General features: G+C 39.8%; 1 protein-coding gene across 1 annotated transcript in view; it reads left to right on the forward strand.

The window, feature by feature from the left end:
- lrp2b (low density lipoprotein receptor-related protein 2b) overlaps positions 1-17,510 on the forward strand; it is a 51,592-nt gene extending 34,082 nt beyond the window's left edge. The window contains exons 56-81 of the mRNA XM_074663763.1: positions 598-794; positions 914-1,159; positions 1,294-1,422; positions 1,643-1,762; positions 1,973-2,089; positions 2,180-2,296; positions 2,707-2,844; positions 2,952-3,074; positions 6,498-6,626; positions 8,957-9,088; positions 9,211-9,336; positions 11,067-11,210; positions 11,306-11,471; positions 11,577-11,705; positions 11,926-12,146; positions 12,242-12,424; positions 13,310-13,429; positions 13,642-13,729; positions 13,924-13,988; positions 14,103-14,274; positions 14,379-14,442; positions 15,616-15,747; positions 16,080-16,166; positions 16,664-16,747; positions 16,862-16,918; positions 17,197-17,510. Coding sequence (XP_074519864.1) covers positions 598-794; positions 914-1,159; positions 1,294-1,422; positions 1,643-1,762; positions 1,973-2,089; positions 2,180-2,296; positions 2,707-2,844; positions 2,952-3,074; positions 6,498-6,626; positions 8,957-9,088; positions 9,211-9,336; positions 11,067-11,210; positions 11,306-11,471; positions 11,577-11,705; positions 11,926-12,146; positions 12,242-12,424; positions 13,310-13,429; positions 13,642-13,729; positions 13,924-13,988; positions 14,103-14,274; positions 14,379-14,442; positions 15,616-15,747; positions 16,080-16,166; positions 16,664-16,747; positions 16,862-16,918; positions 17,197-17,235 — 3,325 coding nt within the window. The 3' untranslated portion in view covers positions 17,236-17,510. The remainder of the gene's footprint in view (positions 1-597; positions 795-913; positions 1,160-1,293; positions 1,423-1,642; positions 1,763-1,972; positions 2,090-2,179; positions 2,297-2,706; positions 2,845-2,951; positions 3,075-6,497; positions 6,627-8,956; positions 9,089-9,210; positions 9,337-11,066; positions 11,211-11,305; positions 11,472-11,576; positions 11,706-11,925; positions 12,147-12,241; positions 12,425-13,309; positions 13,430-13,641; positions 13,730-13,923; positions 13,989-14,102; positions 14,275-14,378; positions 14,443-15,615; positions 15,748-16,079; positions 16,167-16,663; positions 16,748-16,861; positions 16,919-17,196) is intronic.
- The last annotated feature ends 690 nt before the right edge of the window (positions 17,511-18,200 follow it).

Genomic DNA, 18,200 nt, shown 5'->3' on the forward strand with positions numbered 1-18,200 from the left:
TAAAAAAAGGACTTTGAACCACTCAGCAAAATTTCAGTTCTTTTTTACCTTAGACCACACAAGGTGCTCCAGACTTCATTTCTCATCCAGGACAAGAGGATTGTGACAGCCATAGTCAAATTCCTCAACATGTCTGCAATAAACCATAATTATCACATATAAAAACAAAGAAGTAAATGCTTCAAACACTTCACATAGTGTTTGCTGAATCTTTTAGCTTTTCAATTGATGTAAATTAACTTCTCAACAATATTCTAGTTTCTGAACATGCACCTTTTATTATGGGATAAACTGTTGATTGTAAAGAAAAAAAATGTTGACACATGTACACTGTTAAATTTCTATATCATGTGGAAAAGTAATAAAGATGTATTTCATAAAAAATAATAAGAAAACAGGAAATAAGATTGAAACTATTTGGAAATAAAACACAAATAGTAACATGTTTCACTTTAAAAGAGTCCAGAAATACAAGGAGAAGTGAGAAAACTTTAAGATACAAAATAAAACAAAATAGATTATTCAAATAACATCCTGCAGATAAACTTGATGTGTACTTTCCATATGCTTACCTGGTTGTGCTCTCCTTCTCTTTAGGTGTGTTCCCATTTGGTGGAAGTGTGACGGACAGTCAGACTGCGGTGATGGCTCAGATGAACCTCAGACCTGCCCACCCCGTAAATGCCCAGTTGGACAGTTCCAGTGTCAGGATGGCAACTGTACCTACCCCGGCTTCCTCTGCGACGGCCATGCTGACTGCCCGGACAGCTCGGATGAGGATGCAGCTCTCTGCAGTAAGAAACCATAAACAAGACAATAACAGAGTGAAGATATTTAAAAATAATTCTCATCCAAAGGTATGATTATCAGATTGTCAAGCTGGACGTACATCAAAACAGATCTGTCTCCACAGGTGATCACCGATGCCTGGAGAATCAGTTCCAGTGTAAAAACAAAGCCTGTATCCCCATCGCCTGGCACTGTGACGGAGTGCAAGACTGCTTAGACGGCAGTGACGAGGACGCAGAGACTTGTGCGCAGAAGACCTGCAGACCAGGACAGTTCCAGTGTACCAATGGACGCTGCATACCATCGAGCTATGTGTGTGACGTTCAGGATGACTGTGGGGATGGATCAGATGAGCCGTTAGAAATCTGCAGTAAGTGGAACACAGGGGGGTGTTAGCCAGGGAGCTGTGGGGAAAAAACACAGTGTACCACTAAACCTTGAGGCTACGCTGCATCATTTCCTGTCCCTCACTTCTCTCCTTTATCTTTTCTTCTCTTCCTCTAGATGGTCCAGACTACAGGTGTGATGAAGAAACTGAGTTCTCCTGCGAGACAAACTACCGCTGCATTCCCCTCTGGGCCCGCTGTGATGGCACCAATGACTGCCTTGACAACAGTGATGAGAAAGGCTGCGGTGGGTACATGCTGGTTGCATTCGCTGAGAGAAATGCATTTTTCTGTGATTGCGTTTCAAGTTTCAGTTACATGAACAGGAGTATAAACGCAGAGCCACACTCATCACCATAAAATAGTCTCCCAGTCTGAGCGTGCCTGTAGTTTTCCTGACAGAAACACTCCACTGTTTAATTTTTCTCCTTCACCACACGTCGAATCAGCTTTTATTTTTCCCACAGAGGAGGTGACCTGCGATCCAGTTGGAGATTTCCGATGTGACAACCACCGCTGTGTCCCGATTCGCTGGCAGTGTGATGGCACCAACGACTGTGGTGACGGCTCAGATGAGAGGAACTGCCGTGAGTGTTGTTCTCCATTATTTTTCATTCCTTTACAAATCAGAAACAGCTTAGCACAGGGTGGAGATGATGATAACATTTGATGCATTTGCTTTGAGAATGAAACCATTTTCTTAGTTAACTCCCCCTCTTTAGGTCTCTGTGGAGTCTGTGTGTCTGAGTGTTAACAGTAAGACCTCATTACGGTGTGTCTCTTTCCCATGGTTACAGAGCCGAGGCCTTGTTCTGAAAGTGAGTATCGATGTGACAACCAGCAGTGCATCCCTGGAAACTGGGTGTGTGACCATGACAACGACTGCGGGGACAACTCAGACGAGCGGGACTGTGGTGAGTAGGCGCTACACTCAAACACACTACCTGAAATATTCCCTGTCACAAACAACACACCCACACGTTTCCACCCTGGCTCTCTTACAGAGTTGTATACGTGTCGCCCGGGTACCTTCCAGTGTGACTCTGGTCACTGCATTCCTGCTGCTCTTCAGTGTGACGGCCGGGCGGACTGTGAAGATCTGTCAGATGAAACTAAGTGTCGTAAGTCAATGATAGTGAAAGTAAAGGCTGGTACTATGAGTTTTCAGCTGTATTTTATTTTATATGCGGTGTATATCATTTACAGCATGGCTTTGGTCTTGCATTTTTTTTTTCATTATTTATTTAGAATCACATATTCACAAGCATTTATGCGTATTATTCATTTGTACTTTGACAATAGAGTGATTCCTCTTTTCATGTTTTCATAAATTTATGCAGAGGAAAAACTAATACAAAAAAAATAATTTCAATAAAAATGAATAAACAATATATATATATATATATACTTTTTTTTATTAATTAAAAAAATGGAGTATGCAGGTGTGTCCAGAGATCATCAAAAGGTCTTCTCATGTGTAAAGTATTAAAACTGGTGACAACAGGATTAACTTTCTCTCTCACATCGGCAGCCACACGTTTCCCAGGAGGCCACTGGTGCCCTCCGAGCCAGTTTGAGTGCGCTAACCATCTGTGTGTAAGCCAGAGCTTTGTGTGTGACGGCACTGACGACTGTGGGGACCGCTCAGACGAACAGCTCACTTTATGCTGTGAGAAATCTTGTGTTTTTGTTTTGACTGCTCTTCTTCTGCTTGCATAGTGTTAAACAACAGGATTGTGGGTCTAAACTTGGATTTGTATTTTTTTTTCTGACTAGTGAACATCACCTGTGAGATGCCGCAGAAGTTTCGCTGTGCAAATGGATACTGTGTCTACTCGGGGCTGCTGTGCAACAAGAAGGACGACTGCGGAGACGGGAGTGATGAGAAGGAGGAGCTCTGTAAGAACTCAAACACACATGACACAACCTGTATACTTCGTACTCAGGGCCTAGTTCTCAAAATAATTTTTCACTCACAAACTCTGCACTGACACTTGTGTCTCAGCGTGCCAGCTTTCTTTGAATGCTTCTAAATGAGCTGTTGAGCTTTCATTAAGAGGGAAATATTACCATTCCTGTCCAAACATGCCTCATTGCAAAAGCCACAGGGTAAAATTCATATCGTCTGCAGAGAGTTGGTCATGCTCAACGTTGTCTTGCTTGAACTCTTGAGTGATCATTACAGGGGTTCTGTCACTGGTTAAGGATGCTAAAAGCTTATTCAAGCACAATTACAACACAAAACACAAGATGCATGGAGCTGTACAACACAGTTGGTGTTTGTGCACCTAAGTATAATCGCAGACAGTTTGTAGACTTAAGACAGACCAAACAAACCGCTCCAGTAGGAAAAATATACCTCTCAGTTGTAGCAAGCTGCCATCTTGGCCCAAAGGGTCCAATATTTATTGAAACTATATCAAACTGACAGATGGATAGACCAGTCCAGGAAAATTGTTTCGATGAAGGATAATGTTCCTGGACTGTTGGTTTATAAATCATCGGCAGATCATATGTGCAGACGAAATTTTCATTCATCAAATTGAGAATTTACTGTCCAAGTACAAATGAAATGATTTTAAGTCTTATTCTTGTTAAATCAAAAACAAAGCAGTAGCAGAAGACCAAAATGTACCGGCACAAGGATCGACCCAAACACTTCAAAGACCAAACCTTCAATGACCCTTGCATTGTTTCCATAGTAACGGATGTCAAACCAGTATTGAACATGGTGGCTTTCTGTCCCTACCTCATCAACCCCTCCAGAGCACAAATTGTTTCCAGAGCTGGTTTTCTACCGTCAGACTGAGCACGTAACGTGGGCGGGGTGTTGGTGGAGCAGATTGATGGAGCTGAAACTGACTTTTGCTCAATGTTAATGGGTTGTCTGACATCTACAGATGGGAAGGCAATATGAGGGATAAAAATTAGAAAAGGAAAAGACCTGGGAAACATGTATGTAGATATTTGTAGAAACTGCAGCTTAAAAGTACAAGAGATTATGAAGAGGAATTAAACATAAAAAAATACAGAGAAAAGTCTGTGGACAAGTATAAGTCAACATCAAGTCACAAGACAAACGTTACATCAACAAATACAATATATCCTTCTGACCCATACTGTCGTCTGGCCAGAGCCAAAAGAACCATTTAAAGGCTTGGAATATTGACATTATTCAAAAACAACTTGTAAGAAAAATTCTGTTAGGCTGCTGACGCAATTGATGACTTTCAGACAGGTTTTGGGTCTGATTGAACACCCCCTCTTCCCAGTTATCAGGCATGACCTGGTTCAGGGCTCATTAGAACTGATTATCTGTCCAAATAACCCTGAAGTGCCAATATTTATCTGCTCCAGACTAAAATAGCCATAAACTGGATGCCCTCTTGCCTGAAAAATAAGGTCGCCATGCTCCCCCTGGTGGCTGGCTGTAGTATAGGTCAAAAACTCTGTTTCCCCAGCCATTCCAGATGAGCTGTGGTCAAACTTTAAAAAAATAAATAAACCTGGTAGAAATGTATTTCACATCAGTATGCTGAACCTGAACCTGAGGTATGTTGTGGTGAGATGAAGTCATTATTGAGCTGTCCTCTTTTTTCTGAAAAAAAAATAAAAAAATAAAAAATCTTTTTCATTAGCTATTGGAGGTTAAAAATGAGGTTTTGTGTCACGTTTAACGATGATTGAAAGGGATGAAAAACAAACACTTTTATTTGTATTTGTGACCTGGCTTCACACAGATTCTTTAATGCACATACTCTGGTTGCGCAATAGCGGTGCATCTGACAGGGGGATTTTGACTTCAAATTGAACAATGGTAAAAGGCGGTGCCACTCTGTCCATTCTATGTACAGTCTATGGAAATAACCAATGAGAAAATCAGACTGGGAAATTTCATCAACTGGATTTTACAGCTCCCACTCTGCAGGAAACAAACAAAACTCCACCGTTGTGTTTGTTTATCTCCTCAAGTCACCTTAAGCAATACTGATATTGATAATAATGATACATTTTGTTTGGAGGCACCTTTTCAACTCACCCAAGGTCAGCTTACAAAAAAGAAAACAGCACATTAAAACATCATGGAGACATTATTGAGTTGGGATTTGAAGGATGTGATGGAGTCTGACTGTCTTATGTTCAGGAGGAAGGAGTCCAAGAGTGTGGGCTCTGAGCAGCTGAAGGCTCAGGCACCCATGGTACTGAGGCGTGATGTGTATTGATAAAGGAGGTCACAGAGGTTGTGTAGAGCTTTATAGGTAAGGATAAGGTTTTTATGGTGGATGTGGTATCCTTGAAGCCTGTGTAGTTGGATAAGAACAGGGGTGATGATCGTACAAGCTTCTGTGAGATCTAATGCCTTGGAAAAGTTCCCCCAAACATGAAATGTGAGATCTAGTGGTGTTATAAAAGTGTGTTGTGTTCCACGGATTGTCACGTTTGTTCTCATTTGTGTGATTTCAAACAGCTTTGAAATCCATTAGGATCTGTGGAGTGATCTAGTGTGTGCCTTACCTAAGCTGCATGAATCTCACATAGACAAAACATGTTCAATCACAGGTACTGTAATCCGATGCACTTTTTATTTACACACGTGAAGCGACTTTCTAATACAGAATGTCACAGTTGTTGTGTCCTTTCCTTATATTTCTTCTTTGGTTAAGTCATGTTCAGAAACTGCATCACCAGTCATCAGTTTCTGCTCCATGTAGGATTAATCTAAACAACACTAATGCCCGGTGAACTTTCCCCTTGTAAGGCCTTCAAAATGAGAGATCCCAAAATGACATCAGTGAATCTGCTCAGGACACAAAGCCTGAAACATACAAGGGATAAGGAAATAGTCTGTTTTATGGAATTGTTACACAATCAGCTTAAACATCAATCAGAGCAAATTATTTTGAGAGGAGATTAAATAGTTGCTGGACATTGCCTAGCTCATCTGAATCTATTTGTTTTCAGGGAGGAGACAAAGAAAAAACACAGGGGAAGCTGTGGAGAAGCCTCACTCTGAATGAGAAATAGAGGATGTTGGATTGTATGTTGTTGTGCACGTTGTCAAACTTTACTGTGTGGGATGCTCTGGGTTTGTTTTATCTGCCAGCGTGGGCGTTCCTTTATTTCCACATATTTATTCTCCTTTTCTCACTATTGACTCTGCCGTCTGAGCTCTTCAGTATTAGACAGAGGTGGAGGCGGACATGTTCCCGCAGACAGACAGGCAGGTTGTACACCCACCATCCTTTACTGTGTGTGAGTGCATGTGTGTGTGTGTGTGTGTCTGTGTGCAGCGATGACTCATTCTGACTGTGTCCTCCTCAGGCCGCGAGCCCACGTTGCCCCCCTGCACGCTGGACGAGTTCAAATGCACAAACGGAAACTGTGTGGCCCTGCCCTACGTCTGTGACCACAATGACAACTGTGGGGACCGCACGGATGAGTTAGGCTGCAGTAAGTAGCAGAACTGAACACATTTTGATGGTTTTCTGTTGGTATCAAGCAGAGTTTTGGCGCTAATTAACAGCCTGCTTTTGATGATTTGCAGGCAAAACGCTGAAATTCAGTGTCCAAGAGATAATTTCAAACCAGGGGAAAGCATTACCCTAAGAGTTAAACCTTACACTGCAAAAAACTGAAATCATGTCAAGAGTTAATGTGTTATTTTCAGAAAATGTTCATTTTGGCTTAATATAATCCACATTCACCTGACCAGTCCAGATTAATGTCTTATTTTAAATTATTCAAAGATAAAAATGAAGCCTGAATTACTTGAAACAAGTGAAAAAAACAAGCAAATTTTAAAGCCAATTTCTCTTGTTTCATCGGCAGATTTTTTTTACTTGTTACAGGCAGTTGAAACAATTGTAGCCATTTTTCAGGGCAAAAAACGCTGTTTTTTGCATGCTATTTTTCGGGGGAAATTAGGCCTGTTTTTAGCCTTTCACCAAATCGGCCAGAACTCCACAAAACGTAGCCCGAGGGCTCCGAAACTTCTAGATCGCGTCCGTGAGGTCCCGAGGAGCGTCCCCAGTGAGTTTTCTCAGAACCGGGTTTCAGGTCCAACTTTCAGAAAAACACAGTTTTTTATGGGCTATTTTTCGGGGGAAATTGGGCCTGTTTTTAGCCTTTCACCAAATGGGACATTACGTAGCTTGATGGCTCTGAAACTTTTAGGGTGCGTCCGTGAGGTCCCTAGGAGTGTCTCCGGTGGGTTTTCTCAAAACCTAATTTTTGTCTTCAACAACTTGATATAAGCCACTTTCAACTTATCAGTCCATAAAAATATCTTTTTGAGTATAATCAGACACTTTTTACTGAAAATATGTAGGGCTAACTTGTTAATTGGGTTAATTAATCACACCGCAAATTAACATGCTATAAATTTAATGCAAGAATGATTAATTGGCTGCCAGTCATTTCCAGAGCATCAGGACCCAAATAATATTGTTTTCTATGACTTTATAAACATAAAAACTACCACTTTCCGCCTGCTTTTGATTTTAAAAAAGGACAAAATGTACTTTTTTTGATCGCGTTCGTCTCAGGCGCTCTCTCTTTTGATCCTTTCCACGATCTCCGCATCTTTTCTCACGATCAGGTCGCCCTTTTTATCTGAACTACCGCCACACATCCTCAGTTGGAGCATGAGCTGCCTGAACTTTTCTGACTTGCAGCGTCTCACTATGCCTCTGTCATCTCACATCTTCTCCTCATATCCATGCTGATCTCTTATCCAAAGAGTGCATTGCTCTCACCCACAGCAGTTCACGAGCATGAGTTTGATTAACAGGCTACTCCAGACCCCGCCTCCCCTGCTGAAAAACATAATTTACTTCTACAGCCACAGTAAACAGTTGCAATTGAATTGATATCAACAACAGTGTTGATATTGACCAGTTGAAAAAAAATGTGGACTTACAAATCTTCTCTTCTCTGTGTATTCATTTGATTAGTCATGCACTACACTTTTGTAATGTCCTAGAAATCAAATTCTTAATTTGGGGACCTTAAGCAGGTATGAGATTAAAATGTGATTAATTAGAATAATTAATTACAAATCCTGTAATTAAATAGATTATTTTCAATTGCCTGACAGCACTAAAAGTAAGACAAAAACACTTGATAAGATTTCAGTTTTTTGCAGTGTAATGTTTTAAAACACTTCTTTTATAGCAAAAATGTAAAAAGTTTAAGTCCATTGTCAGTACATGCAATCACAGGAACGCTGTGCTTAAAAATGGATGTAGACTTCATCAGTGCCATGAAGCGCACCCATATCGCATATCCTGTAATTATCACCCTTCTATCTATCCATCCATTTCACACAGCTCATCCAGTCTAGAGCTAATCATCACTTGGCATCTCGAATTACGAGGGAAGGATCCTCTAATTACAAGCTCTCAGTCTCATAATTATGAGATGCAAATGTGTAATTTAAAATGAGAAAACTTTTACACAATCAGAAAAAGATGTATTCATGGATCATTTCCTCTCAGAAGCAAGGGATGTAAAATTAGATGTGAGCAAAGGTGGTTTGAGAGATTTCTCTCGGTGTGCTGACCTTTTCCTGGCAAATGTACATTGACTTCTTCATGTAATCATTCATTCATTCATTCATTTATTATATATTGATTTATTTTGATGATGTGTTGTTGTATTACTATGTTGTATTTAAACAAATCCATTAATTGATTGACTAAGATTTGAGCAGCTCATATACCAGAGACAAAGGCTGTTTTAAGATTTGTAAAAGATTGTGTGTAATTCTATGTTTGGTGCAGATTTTGGCCAAGATCGAAACTGTGAGGAAAAACTGTGTCAGCATGAGTGTACCAACCTGAACGGCACAGGCTTCATCTGCTCCTGTAAACCTGGTTACAAAGTGAACCCAGACAGGCCCTACACCTGCCTTGGTAAACTCAAACACACACAAAAGAAAATATTCAAACAAATGTTAAAACTCCTGTTAAAGTTGTAAAAATGTTTTCTTTGCTTCATCTCATCATTTTTTCACCAAATGCTCCTGCTCTTTCAGACATCAATGAATGTGAGGTGTTCGGCACCTGTCCTCAGCTCTGTAAGAACACAAAGGGCGGCTATGAATGTGACTGCGCGCCTGGCTACAGGAAAGTGGGCAACGGTGATGTGTGTGAGGCTCAGGGTGAGAATGCTTTTTCATTCAGACATGAGCAACATGCTGTGCACACAACCAGTGATCATAATCCAACAAGATAACTATCTTGTGCCAAAATGACAAAAAGGTTTCGCTCACTGTGTTTCCACATGATACGTATTCTGGGTGCACAAGATAGTCTTGTTATAGCTAAGTGATGACTGGTGCACACAAAAAAATACTGTTATTCTCACTAGATATCAAATCATATTGCAAATACATATATGTATCTTATATGATCTGATATTTCTATCTATTTTTTTATTGTAGACTGTTTTCAAAGACCCATAAATGTCTTACTTTTTAGGATCTTGCCATTTTTATAGTATTTGTTTTTTTAGCCTTTTTCTGGTGCCAGTTGATTTCTGGCTTGTCGCTTAGCCTTTCATTATCGTATTCATTTCTTTCTTTTCTTTTTTTTCTTTGATGAAGAAAGTTTATACACCTTGTGGGACGGGGTCAGAGAGGACAGAGTTTTTGGCACTTTGTGATACACTGTGTTTTATGAAAAGGGCTTTACAGATAAAGTTCGATGGACCGGCTAATGTTTTCTGGTGTTAGAGGTTGATATAGTCAGGAGTTGTGGATGAGGCATGAATCCCTTCAAGTTATGACTCTGCAAAGTAAAGTCCCTGTCAGGGACCAGAGGCCTGAACTGAGCAGCTGGATTTTCTCTCATCGAGGTAACTTCAGACTTCACCCTTGATTATCTGCTGGTTCACCTCTTACTAGGATAAATCACCTCAGTAACTTATGCTAAACCGCTAACCTGCTCTGGAGCAGGGTAAATTCTGGAGAAGAGATCAATGAGTATAAAAGCACCACCTCTCTTGGAAAATGGTCGTTGGTGTGCGGTTCATTAAAAGAGTGCTTGGAAAAGAGAGTTTTTAAGGATAGATGTAATCCCTTTCATGTCCCCAAAGGCATCCTGTACCAAAGATACAGATTTTCTTCCAGCATTCCTTATACAGTGTTACTTTGGCATGGATGAATTCTTTGTATTTTTAAAGAACAGTTGTCCGCTCCACCACGGTAAAGTAGGCTGCTACGCACTGTTTCTCCATGTTTGGGTTTGGTCAGATGTTGCAAGCTCCACCTCTTTCATATGAGCGTGCACTGATCCAGAGTGGGAAACCCTGGGTTTGCCCTATGAATGTCTTGTTTAGTCAACCCAAGAAACAAACAGAGATCCCGAATGTGTTAACCCTGTTTGGTTTTCAAGCCCCATAAGGGCAAAAAATCAGCTGAAGTATCCAAAACACAAGGCAGTAGGGGAACCAGGGGAGAGAAACAGGCAGAGGTTATATATATAAAATATATATATATATATATATATATATATATATATATATATATATATATATATATATATATATATATATATATATATATATAAATAAAAAAGAAGCTCAGTCATCACAAAGCAGGTGTGGGGAGAAGCAGGAAGTGAGTATCACAAAATAAAACAAGAAGCACTGAAGTTTTGAAGACAAGAAAACCAATCAATAAACCCAGATCTAGACCAGAGCTGAGCTGAAAGTTATAATATGAAGGTTTTTTGTTGAACGATGCAAAAGACTGTGAAAGAATATGAAAATATCAATATCTAAGGGAATTCGTTTTTAGAAAATGTAACAATAAGTTTGTAGTTGAAGTGAATGTAGCTGTTAAGAACCACTGAAGCGTTTTTTAATCTGTAAAGAATGTGTCTTCCTCAGGAGCAACCCCCCTGCTGCTTCTGCCTGAGAACATCCGTATACGGAGATTCAACCTGCAGACAGAGGCGTACCATGACTTCCTGGAGGAGGAGGAGCACATCATGGCTCTGGACTACGACTGGGACCACAACAACACTGGATACAGTGGGTCTAACAAAGATTAATCCAGTGTGAAAGAAGATCATGAATAACAGACTTAAAATCAGAGGAGCATGTGTGATGGTTCCCCTTTGTTTCAGGTATGGTGTACTTCACCGTAGCTGGAAAGGACTCTATACCTGGAGCTATTAAGAGAGCGTACATACCTTCAGTGGACGATGGCAGCAACAACATCGGCGCTGCTGTCGACCTTGGCATCAAATACATCACCAGACCAGATGGTATCGCTGTGGACTGGGTGGGCAGGTGAGTTTGTACAGACAGCCTCAGCATCTGTTCCTTCGAAATAAACATAGAGAATTTAAATAGAAAGCAGATTTTGTGAATAATTTGTGAATTTCTTTGTTGTAGGAACCTTTACTGGGCAGACTCCAGGCTGAGGAGGTTAGAAGTGGCCATGTTAGACGGACGCTACAGGAAGCATCTCGTCAAGACTGAGCTGGGACACCCATCTGCTGTGGCAGTCAACCCGCGCCTGGGGTGAGACGATCAGTGTAGTTTTGTAAAGTTTTATTTTTCCAAATTATCACATTTCACTGATTTTCATGTAAAAAATTGGCAGATATTTCTTTTAAATCTTTTTTTTTGATCTCTTGATCTTTATGAGTGATATATTTTAATTTTCATGGAAAAAGACGCCAAAGGCTTCTCAGCTCAGCATATCTCCAACTCATGTCTCATGTCTGCTCTGTCTCTGCAGGATGTTGTACTGGGCGGACCGCGGAGACACAGCCAAGATTGAGTGTTCTTGGCTGGACGGTCAGGAGAGGAAAGTTCTAGTAGCAGATGGCCTTGGTTGGCCCACTGGTCTGTCCATCGACTTCACCAACGGGGACAGAATCTACTGGTCTGACTCTAAAGAGAGCCGCATAGAGTCTGTTCTGCCTTCAGGAGAGGACCGCAGAACAGCTGTCTACATAGGTGATGCATTTTTTGGTTCAGTTTCTTTAACTGAGCTCAAATGATTTAGTTTTTGCATTCATCTTTACAATGTTTGTTCACATTTTGTTGCCTAGACGTGAGGAACCCATTCAGTGTGAACGTGTTCGAGGACCATGTTTACTGGAGCACCGAGGAGAAAGGCGAAGTGTTCAAGCAGGACAAGTTTGGGCACGGAGTTAAAACCCTGCTGCTGACTGCTGGGCCCTGGCTCACCCAGGTCTCTGTGTACCAGCAGCAGAGATACAACTCCATTGGCAGTAAGCTTCACTCTCATACTCAAATTTTGGTAACACTGAACTTTAGAGATCCGCAAATTTCATTACACTCAGGGAATAATTAGACAAAGTTTTTTCTTATTTCTTTAAAATAAGCACATAACTTCTTTAAAATAATGTCCAAATTTATTGTCGCAGAATTGGTAGGTTACAGTTTTTTTTTCCAGTTTCTTTGAAATTTACTCCAAATTGCAAGGTAAGAAGGTGACTATTAGCAAATAATTTATTTGAAATTAAATCACAACCCACCACAAATTGTTTGTAGAAGTGCTGCTTAATTCTTGAATACAGAAGTTAGGTTCATTGTTTCCTCTGATAATTAACTTTAAAAAGTTCAGTGAATAATTCAGTTTCCCAATAAGCAGTTGATAGTTAGCGATTTGTTATTTAAGTTCTCTGAGTTCTTTAGTTCCCAGTTTGTTGAGATCAGATGCAAAATGATATACCTTAATGATTAGGCCTATAATGTTTTACATGATACAACTGAAGGCTTCAGATGTGATATTCACCAAGAGTGGGGTTGTAAATTGGCCTTACCTGATTGTGATAGACACTGAGAGTACAGGCGCACTGCAAAACAGAATCTGTCCAGAAGTTATGTGCTAATTTTCACCAAATTGTCATAAAATTTTGGTGGTTATTTCAAAGAAATAAGAAAAAACTTTGTCTAATTATTACCTAAGTGCCATGAAATTTGTAGACCTCTAAAGTAAAGTGTTACCCAAATTTTCAACCACATTGGTCCACAGGGACATAGCGGTTATCATGTTTACAGGACGCACCACCTTAAAAAACTAAACAATAAGGGCTATATTTTACTTTTATTAAAATAAACAACTCAAAGTGCATTTTTCCTTTTGTCCTCAGTGAAGAGTCCATGTAAAGGAACTTGCAGCCACCTGTGTTTGCTCCGACCAGGAGGATACACCTGTGCCTGCCCAGAGGGAACCAGTTTCACCCCTGGTAGCAGCACCCAATGTGATGCAGGTAAAGAACGAGCCTTTCAGGATTAAAACATCACATCTATGACTTTGGTGCAGCAACTGTGTCACTGAAGCAACTAATCGTCTTACACAATTACAATTAGATTTGGAACATGCACAGATGCACATATAATACAGAGCGGGCTAACTAACTGGCTAAGTTTCTGATCGACTATCTTTTTTACCTCGTATTTTTATTTTGATGAACAATTTCAGGATTTGATCCTCCTCCCACCATGCCCCCACCATGTCAGTGTCTGAATGGAGGTACCTGCTACTTCGATGACAACAAGGCCCTTTGCAAGTAAGACATTTTCGAAAAGTTTTTCTACCAGAAAAAAAAAGTAATCTAAAGCTACAGAGTCGTTATTGTAATGTTTTTTTTTTTACTGAGAATGCTTGAAATAAGGAAAAAAGACTCAAGGTGAAAATAAACAGGACTGATTGAGTGCATCCTTCTGAAACATTTCACCTAATTTGTTTGTGTTTTGTGTACAGTTGTCCTCCAGACTGGCAGGGAGATTATTGCCAGACAAGCATATCCGGCCTGGTGGCATCATCAAGTAAACTTTATCTTATTCTAAAGCAGAATCACAACATAAACAACCCAAATTGTTTGTTCAGGTGAGTTTGAGATTATTAATGAGCTGCTTTCCTCCCTTTTTTGTACGTCATAGTTGGAATAGCACTTGGAGTGACAATACTGATCGTGGCTCTGCTAGCAGCCCTGGTCTATGTAGCCAGGAAGAAGTCCAACTTGCTGGAGACAGTGCGCAGCAGCATGCCCAGCATGCCCAGTATGCCCAGTATGCCTTCCATGCCCTCAATGCCAGCCATGCCAAGCTTCAGGTAAAAGGCAGAAAGAGAGAGGGGGATTTTGGGTATCAGTGAGTGTTATTATACATTTCGAGCAGAATTGTGTTTTAATCTTATGTTTCTTTGATTCCTTTTAGAAACGGTGTGTCTTCAACTGCACCCAAAGCAAACGGAACTGATACCAGGATAAATTCTGAAGCGGTCAGTAGAAAAACAGACACTGGTGACTTCATTTTTGTGATATCTCTAACAATACTCTTGCTTCTACAAGTTCTCCTCCTCAGTACTCCTTATCCATCAAGTTTTTAATGCACAGGCTTAAGAGCACTGTTATTGAAATAAAGAAAACATCAGGGATGGGATTTTTCCATACTCCAAATAGTTTCGATACTGTACAGATTTTTAGGCTGTTGGGATATGGGGTCTGTTTTTTTTCCAGTTTAAACCTTTTTGGAGCATATTTAACTTAAAACACAAATAAACCACTGAAAACAATCTTTTAAGCCTCCTTTAAATATTGATTAATATGGTGGTTATAAAAGAAAAAGTCTAAATTTCAGTGTCTTTTTGTTATTTAATACAAGCCTGGCTTCAAGAATGATGAAATTATATATTTATGTCCTTGTTAAAGTAGGTATTAAAATTTGAATCTGAGGCTGAAGTCCCTCCCAATGTTCTTTTACATTTCACCTGATTTGAATCTCTGAGCATGGTTTGTAGTCTGTCTTTAGCAGTTCTGGCTCCTAGCAAAAGAATTTCAGTTTTATATTCATTAAGTTTTGAATGGTTCTTGCTCATCTATGTATTAATATCAGAAACTCAGATACTGAAACATGCAGTGTATGTGGAAAGTCAGAATTGTAGAGTTGGGTGTCATCTGCATAAAAAGTGATCATTTGCATGGTGGTAACAGAAAACGGCCAAATGTAACTGTGTTCAGCGAAAACAGAATAGGCCCAAGAATGGCTCCTTGAGGAATACCTCAGAAAAATCATGTCTGACGCTCAAAAGCACCAAGGCTGAGTAAAGAGTTACTGCAAAAAGGTAATCAGAGAACCAAACTAAAACACCATCAGAGTGACCTTCCCATTTCTCAATTAAGCTGTTGTGAGGTTTAAAAGAAGAAGTGCTGCCACACTGTGGTGATCTAAAATCATTCTAACGTCATTTTCTGATCAGGGCAGGGCAGTTTCTGAAGCCTGATAGGAGTTTTTCTAAGACGTGATGGTTTAAATGAGCAAGATGTTGGTTAAGAACATACTTCTCTATAAATTTATAAAAAAGAGTGGGGAAAAAATATTTAACATGTCACCAAATGCCTCGAACTCAGTTACCAAAGAGCTCTTGTTATGTCTCTTTCTGCTCTGTCTCCAGGTGCCCTGTATGTCTGTGTCAATGGTGGACACAGAGAGTAAGAGTTTTGAGAACCCAGCATATGATGCTGCAGAAGAAGCTGCAAGTAAAAGCGCTGTGACAAACATCTCTGCTCCTGATGGAACAACCAAGGTCAGCACACAGCCGCCTCATTCTTTCTGTATATACTTCATTGATTCTGCTCGACCTCCTGTCGCTGTGAGGCTGGCTGCACACATATAACACGCTGCATGGCAACAGCTTCAGACTAAGGGGTTCCATTATGGGGAAAATGATTTATTTTGGAGGTTTTTCTTTCCTCTTTTTAACACTTTTTAAAGAGAATTTGCTCTAACTTTTTATTTGTTTCAACTTTTGCCATTTGCAATTCTAATTTAATATATTACTTTCTTTTTAATTCCTTACATACTCTTTTTTTAATGCATGTGGATTAAATTCTTGTGACCGTGCTTTTTCTTTCTTAGGAGACTGTTGATAACCCTCTGTATGCTGAAGGAGTTCAAGTGGAAATGCCAACAAGAGGAGCTGACAAACCTGCCGCTGCCAACAAGGTCAGTTTCAACTTTAGGAATGTAATATTAAAACGCCTTGGAGTAAATTTGAAGGCGTGGAATGTAATAATGAAGTGTGTTTGTATTTGCTTTTGTTAAATTTAAATGATTAAAAAAAAACGTTTTAAGGATCAATTAAAGTCTCCTCATGAGGGAACAGACCTTCATTCATGGAGGCCATGATCTTGCACTACCAGGTTATTACTGCAGTGGACAAACTGGAAATGGCCATACACGTTGTTATATTTATTACATAGCCACCAAAAGTAGAAGAAGAAAAGAGTAATTGCTGTTAGAAAAAGAATTTTTATTGATAAAAGTTTTTGTTTGCAAACCCTATCTTTGAATATTCACAGCACGGAAGAAAGTGCAGAGGATGAAGTCTGTGGTTACATGATCATCATTTTCTGTAAAACTACCCAAATGCAGCTCTGAGTTTTGTATTTTTTTTCTTGAACCTGTATTAAACAGTTCTCTCTACCTCATGTTTATTTCAGGAGGCTTTTGAGAATCCAGCATACAGCTCAGACTCAGAGAATGTCTACAGCCCCGCAACACAACCAGCTGCTTCAAGCACACAGGTAGCCATGGAGACATCAGTGAAAGAGATATAATCCAAAATTTTCTCTTGACTAGTCAAAAATATCAGTCAACTACTTTCTTTGAATATTTGAATTTTTTTTCTTTTGCTGCAGCTGTTTGAACCCATTGTGGATGACAGTTTGGCATCTTTCCAGAACCCAATTTACAAGGTGAGTCAACAGTAATAATGAGCTCAGACTGAAACACAGGCAGCATTAAGTACCTCACTCCACTCCATTAACTATTTTGGATTTTATTAGGCTCTCTAGCTTTCATTATCACCAAGCTCTTAAAAAGACAAAATAGGACAGAACATTTATCGTAAAAACAAATCAAACATGGTCAAAATGCTGGCACTGCATTTGAAATGTATGGAAGTGATGAAAAATATATGTGCAAACATTTTTATTTCAAGCATTTTTAAGACTATTTTGTCATTTCCCAACAGGAGGACACATTTGCGCCCACTTCGGAGTCTGACATTTGATGGGACCTTCCTTACAACAACTGAAGCCATGTTTTTATCTGAGGATGAGGATGCAGCAAAGCATGCAACAAATAAACAAGACGAGAAAAGATATTTTGTGTGACTTACATGCCAAAGTTTAATTTTATTGTGTGTTTGTGTGAATGATTTAATGTAATTCATATATGACTCAATCAATGACCGGATTATCAAATAAAAATGTGTAAATGCTTTTTATGATAAGATTGTTTTGTATCTCTATGTAAGTTTTTAATTGTAAGAAAGTTGAACATTAAAAGCCGTCATCTTTTATTTGTTGGATGTAGTGCCTCAATATGACTCTGACTTGTGTAAGATGTCACTTTTAATTTTAGTGCATCAAATGTATGAATATAATTACTTTCTTGTTCCTTTCTTTGTGCAAGTAATCAAAAGAGAGCCTGATGTGAAGACGAGACACCCACTGCTGTTCAGAACCTTGATCCCACAGCTTCTGTATGTGACCCACTGAGCGCAGATGAAATGCTTTGTCAGCATCCATTTAATCACACTGAGACACATTTGGAGACTGTGATCACAGTTCATCGGCTCTTCTCCTCTCCTCTTGTCTTTTCTTTTATTCTCTCACACTGTCACAATTGTCTGAAAGCCTCAAGGTCTCTGAGTGAGCAACAGCCAGAACAACAATATGAGCATGGGGACAACAAGACTACAGAAAAGTAGAAAAGAAAATATATACAGGAGGAGTGGATAAGGAATGCAAAGGGATGTTGTATTTCTGTGATGAAGTGAGCGATGATTCATAGTTCATGTTTCCATTGCCCTGGTCCCCGACAGTGCATCTCTGAGCGCCAGCCAAAACATGGAATGAAGCCTCTCACAGGGTATCACCGACATGGAGGGAGGATGAATAGCAACGCATGTACTTAAAGGGGCGGACCCAAATAGGCGTGCAGCCTGCTGCATGTGTGCAAACTGAGGTGCCT

This window comes from Halichoeres trimaculatus, unplaced genomic scaffold (genome assembly GCF_033239565.1).
Source record: "Halichoeres trimaculatus isolate MK-OKI-2021-1 unplaced genomic scaffold, fHalTri1.1 fHalTri1_scaffold_23, whole genome shotgun sequence".
NCBI lineage: Eukaryota > Metazoa > Chordata > Actinopteri > Labriformes > Labridae > Halichoeres > Halichoeres trimaculatus.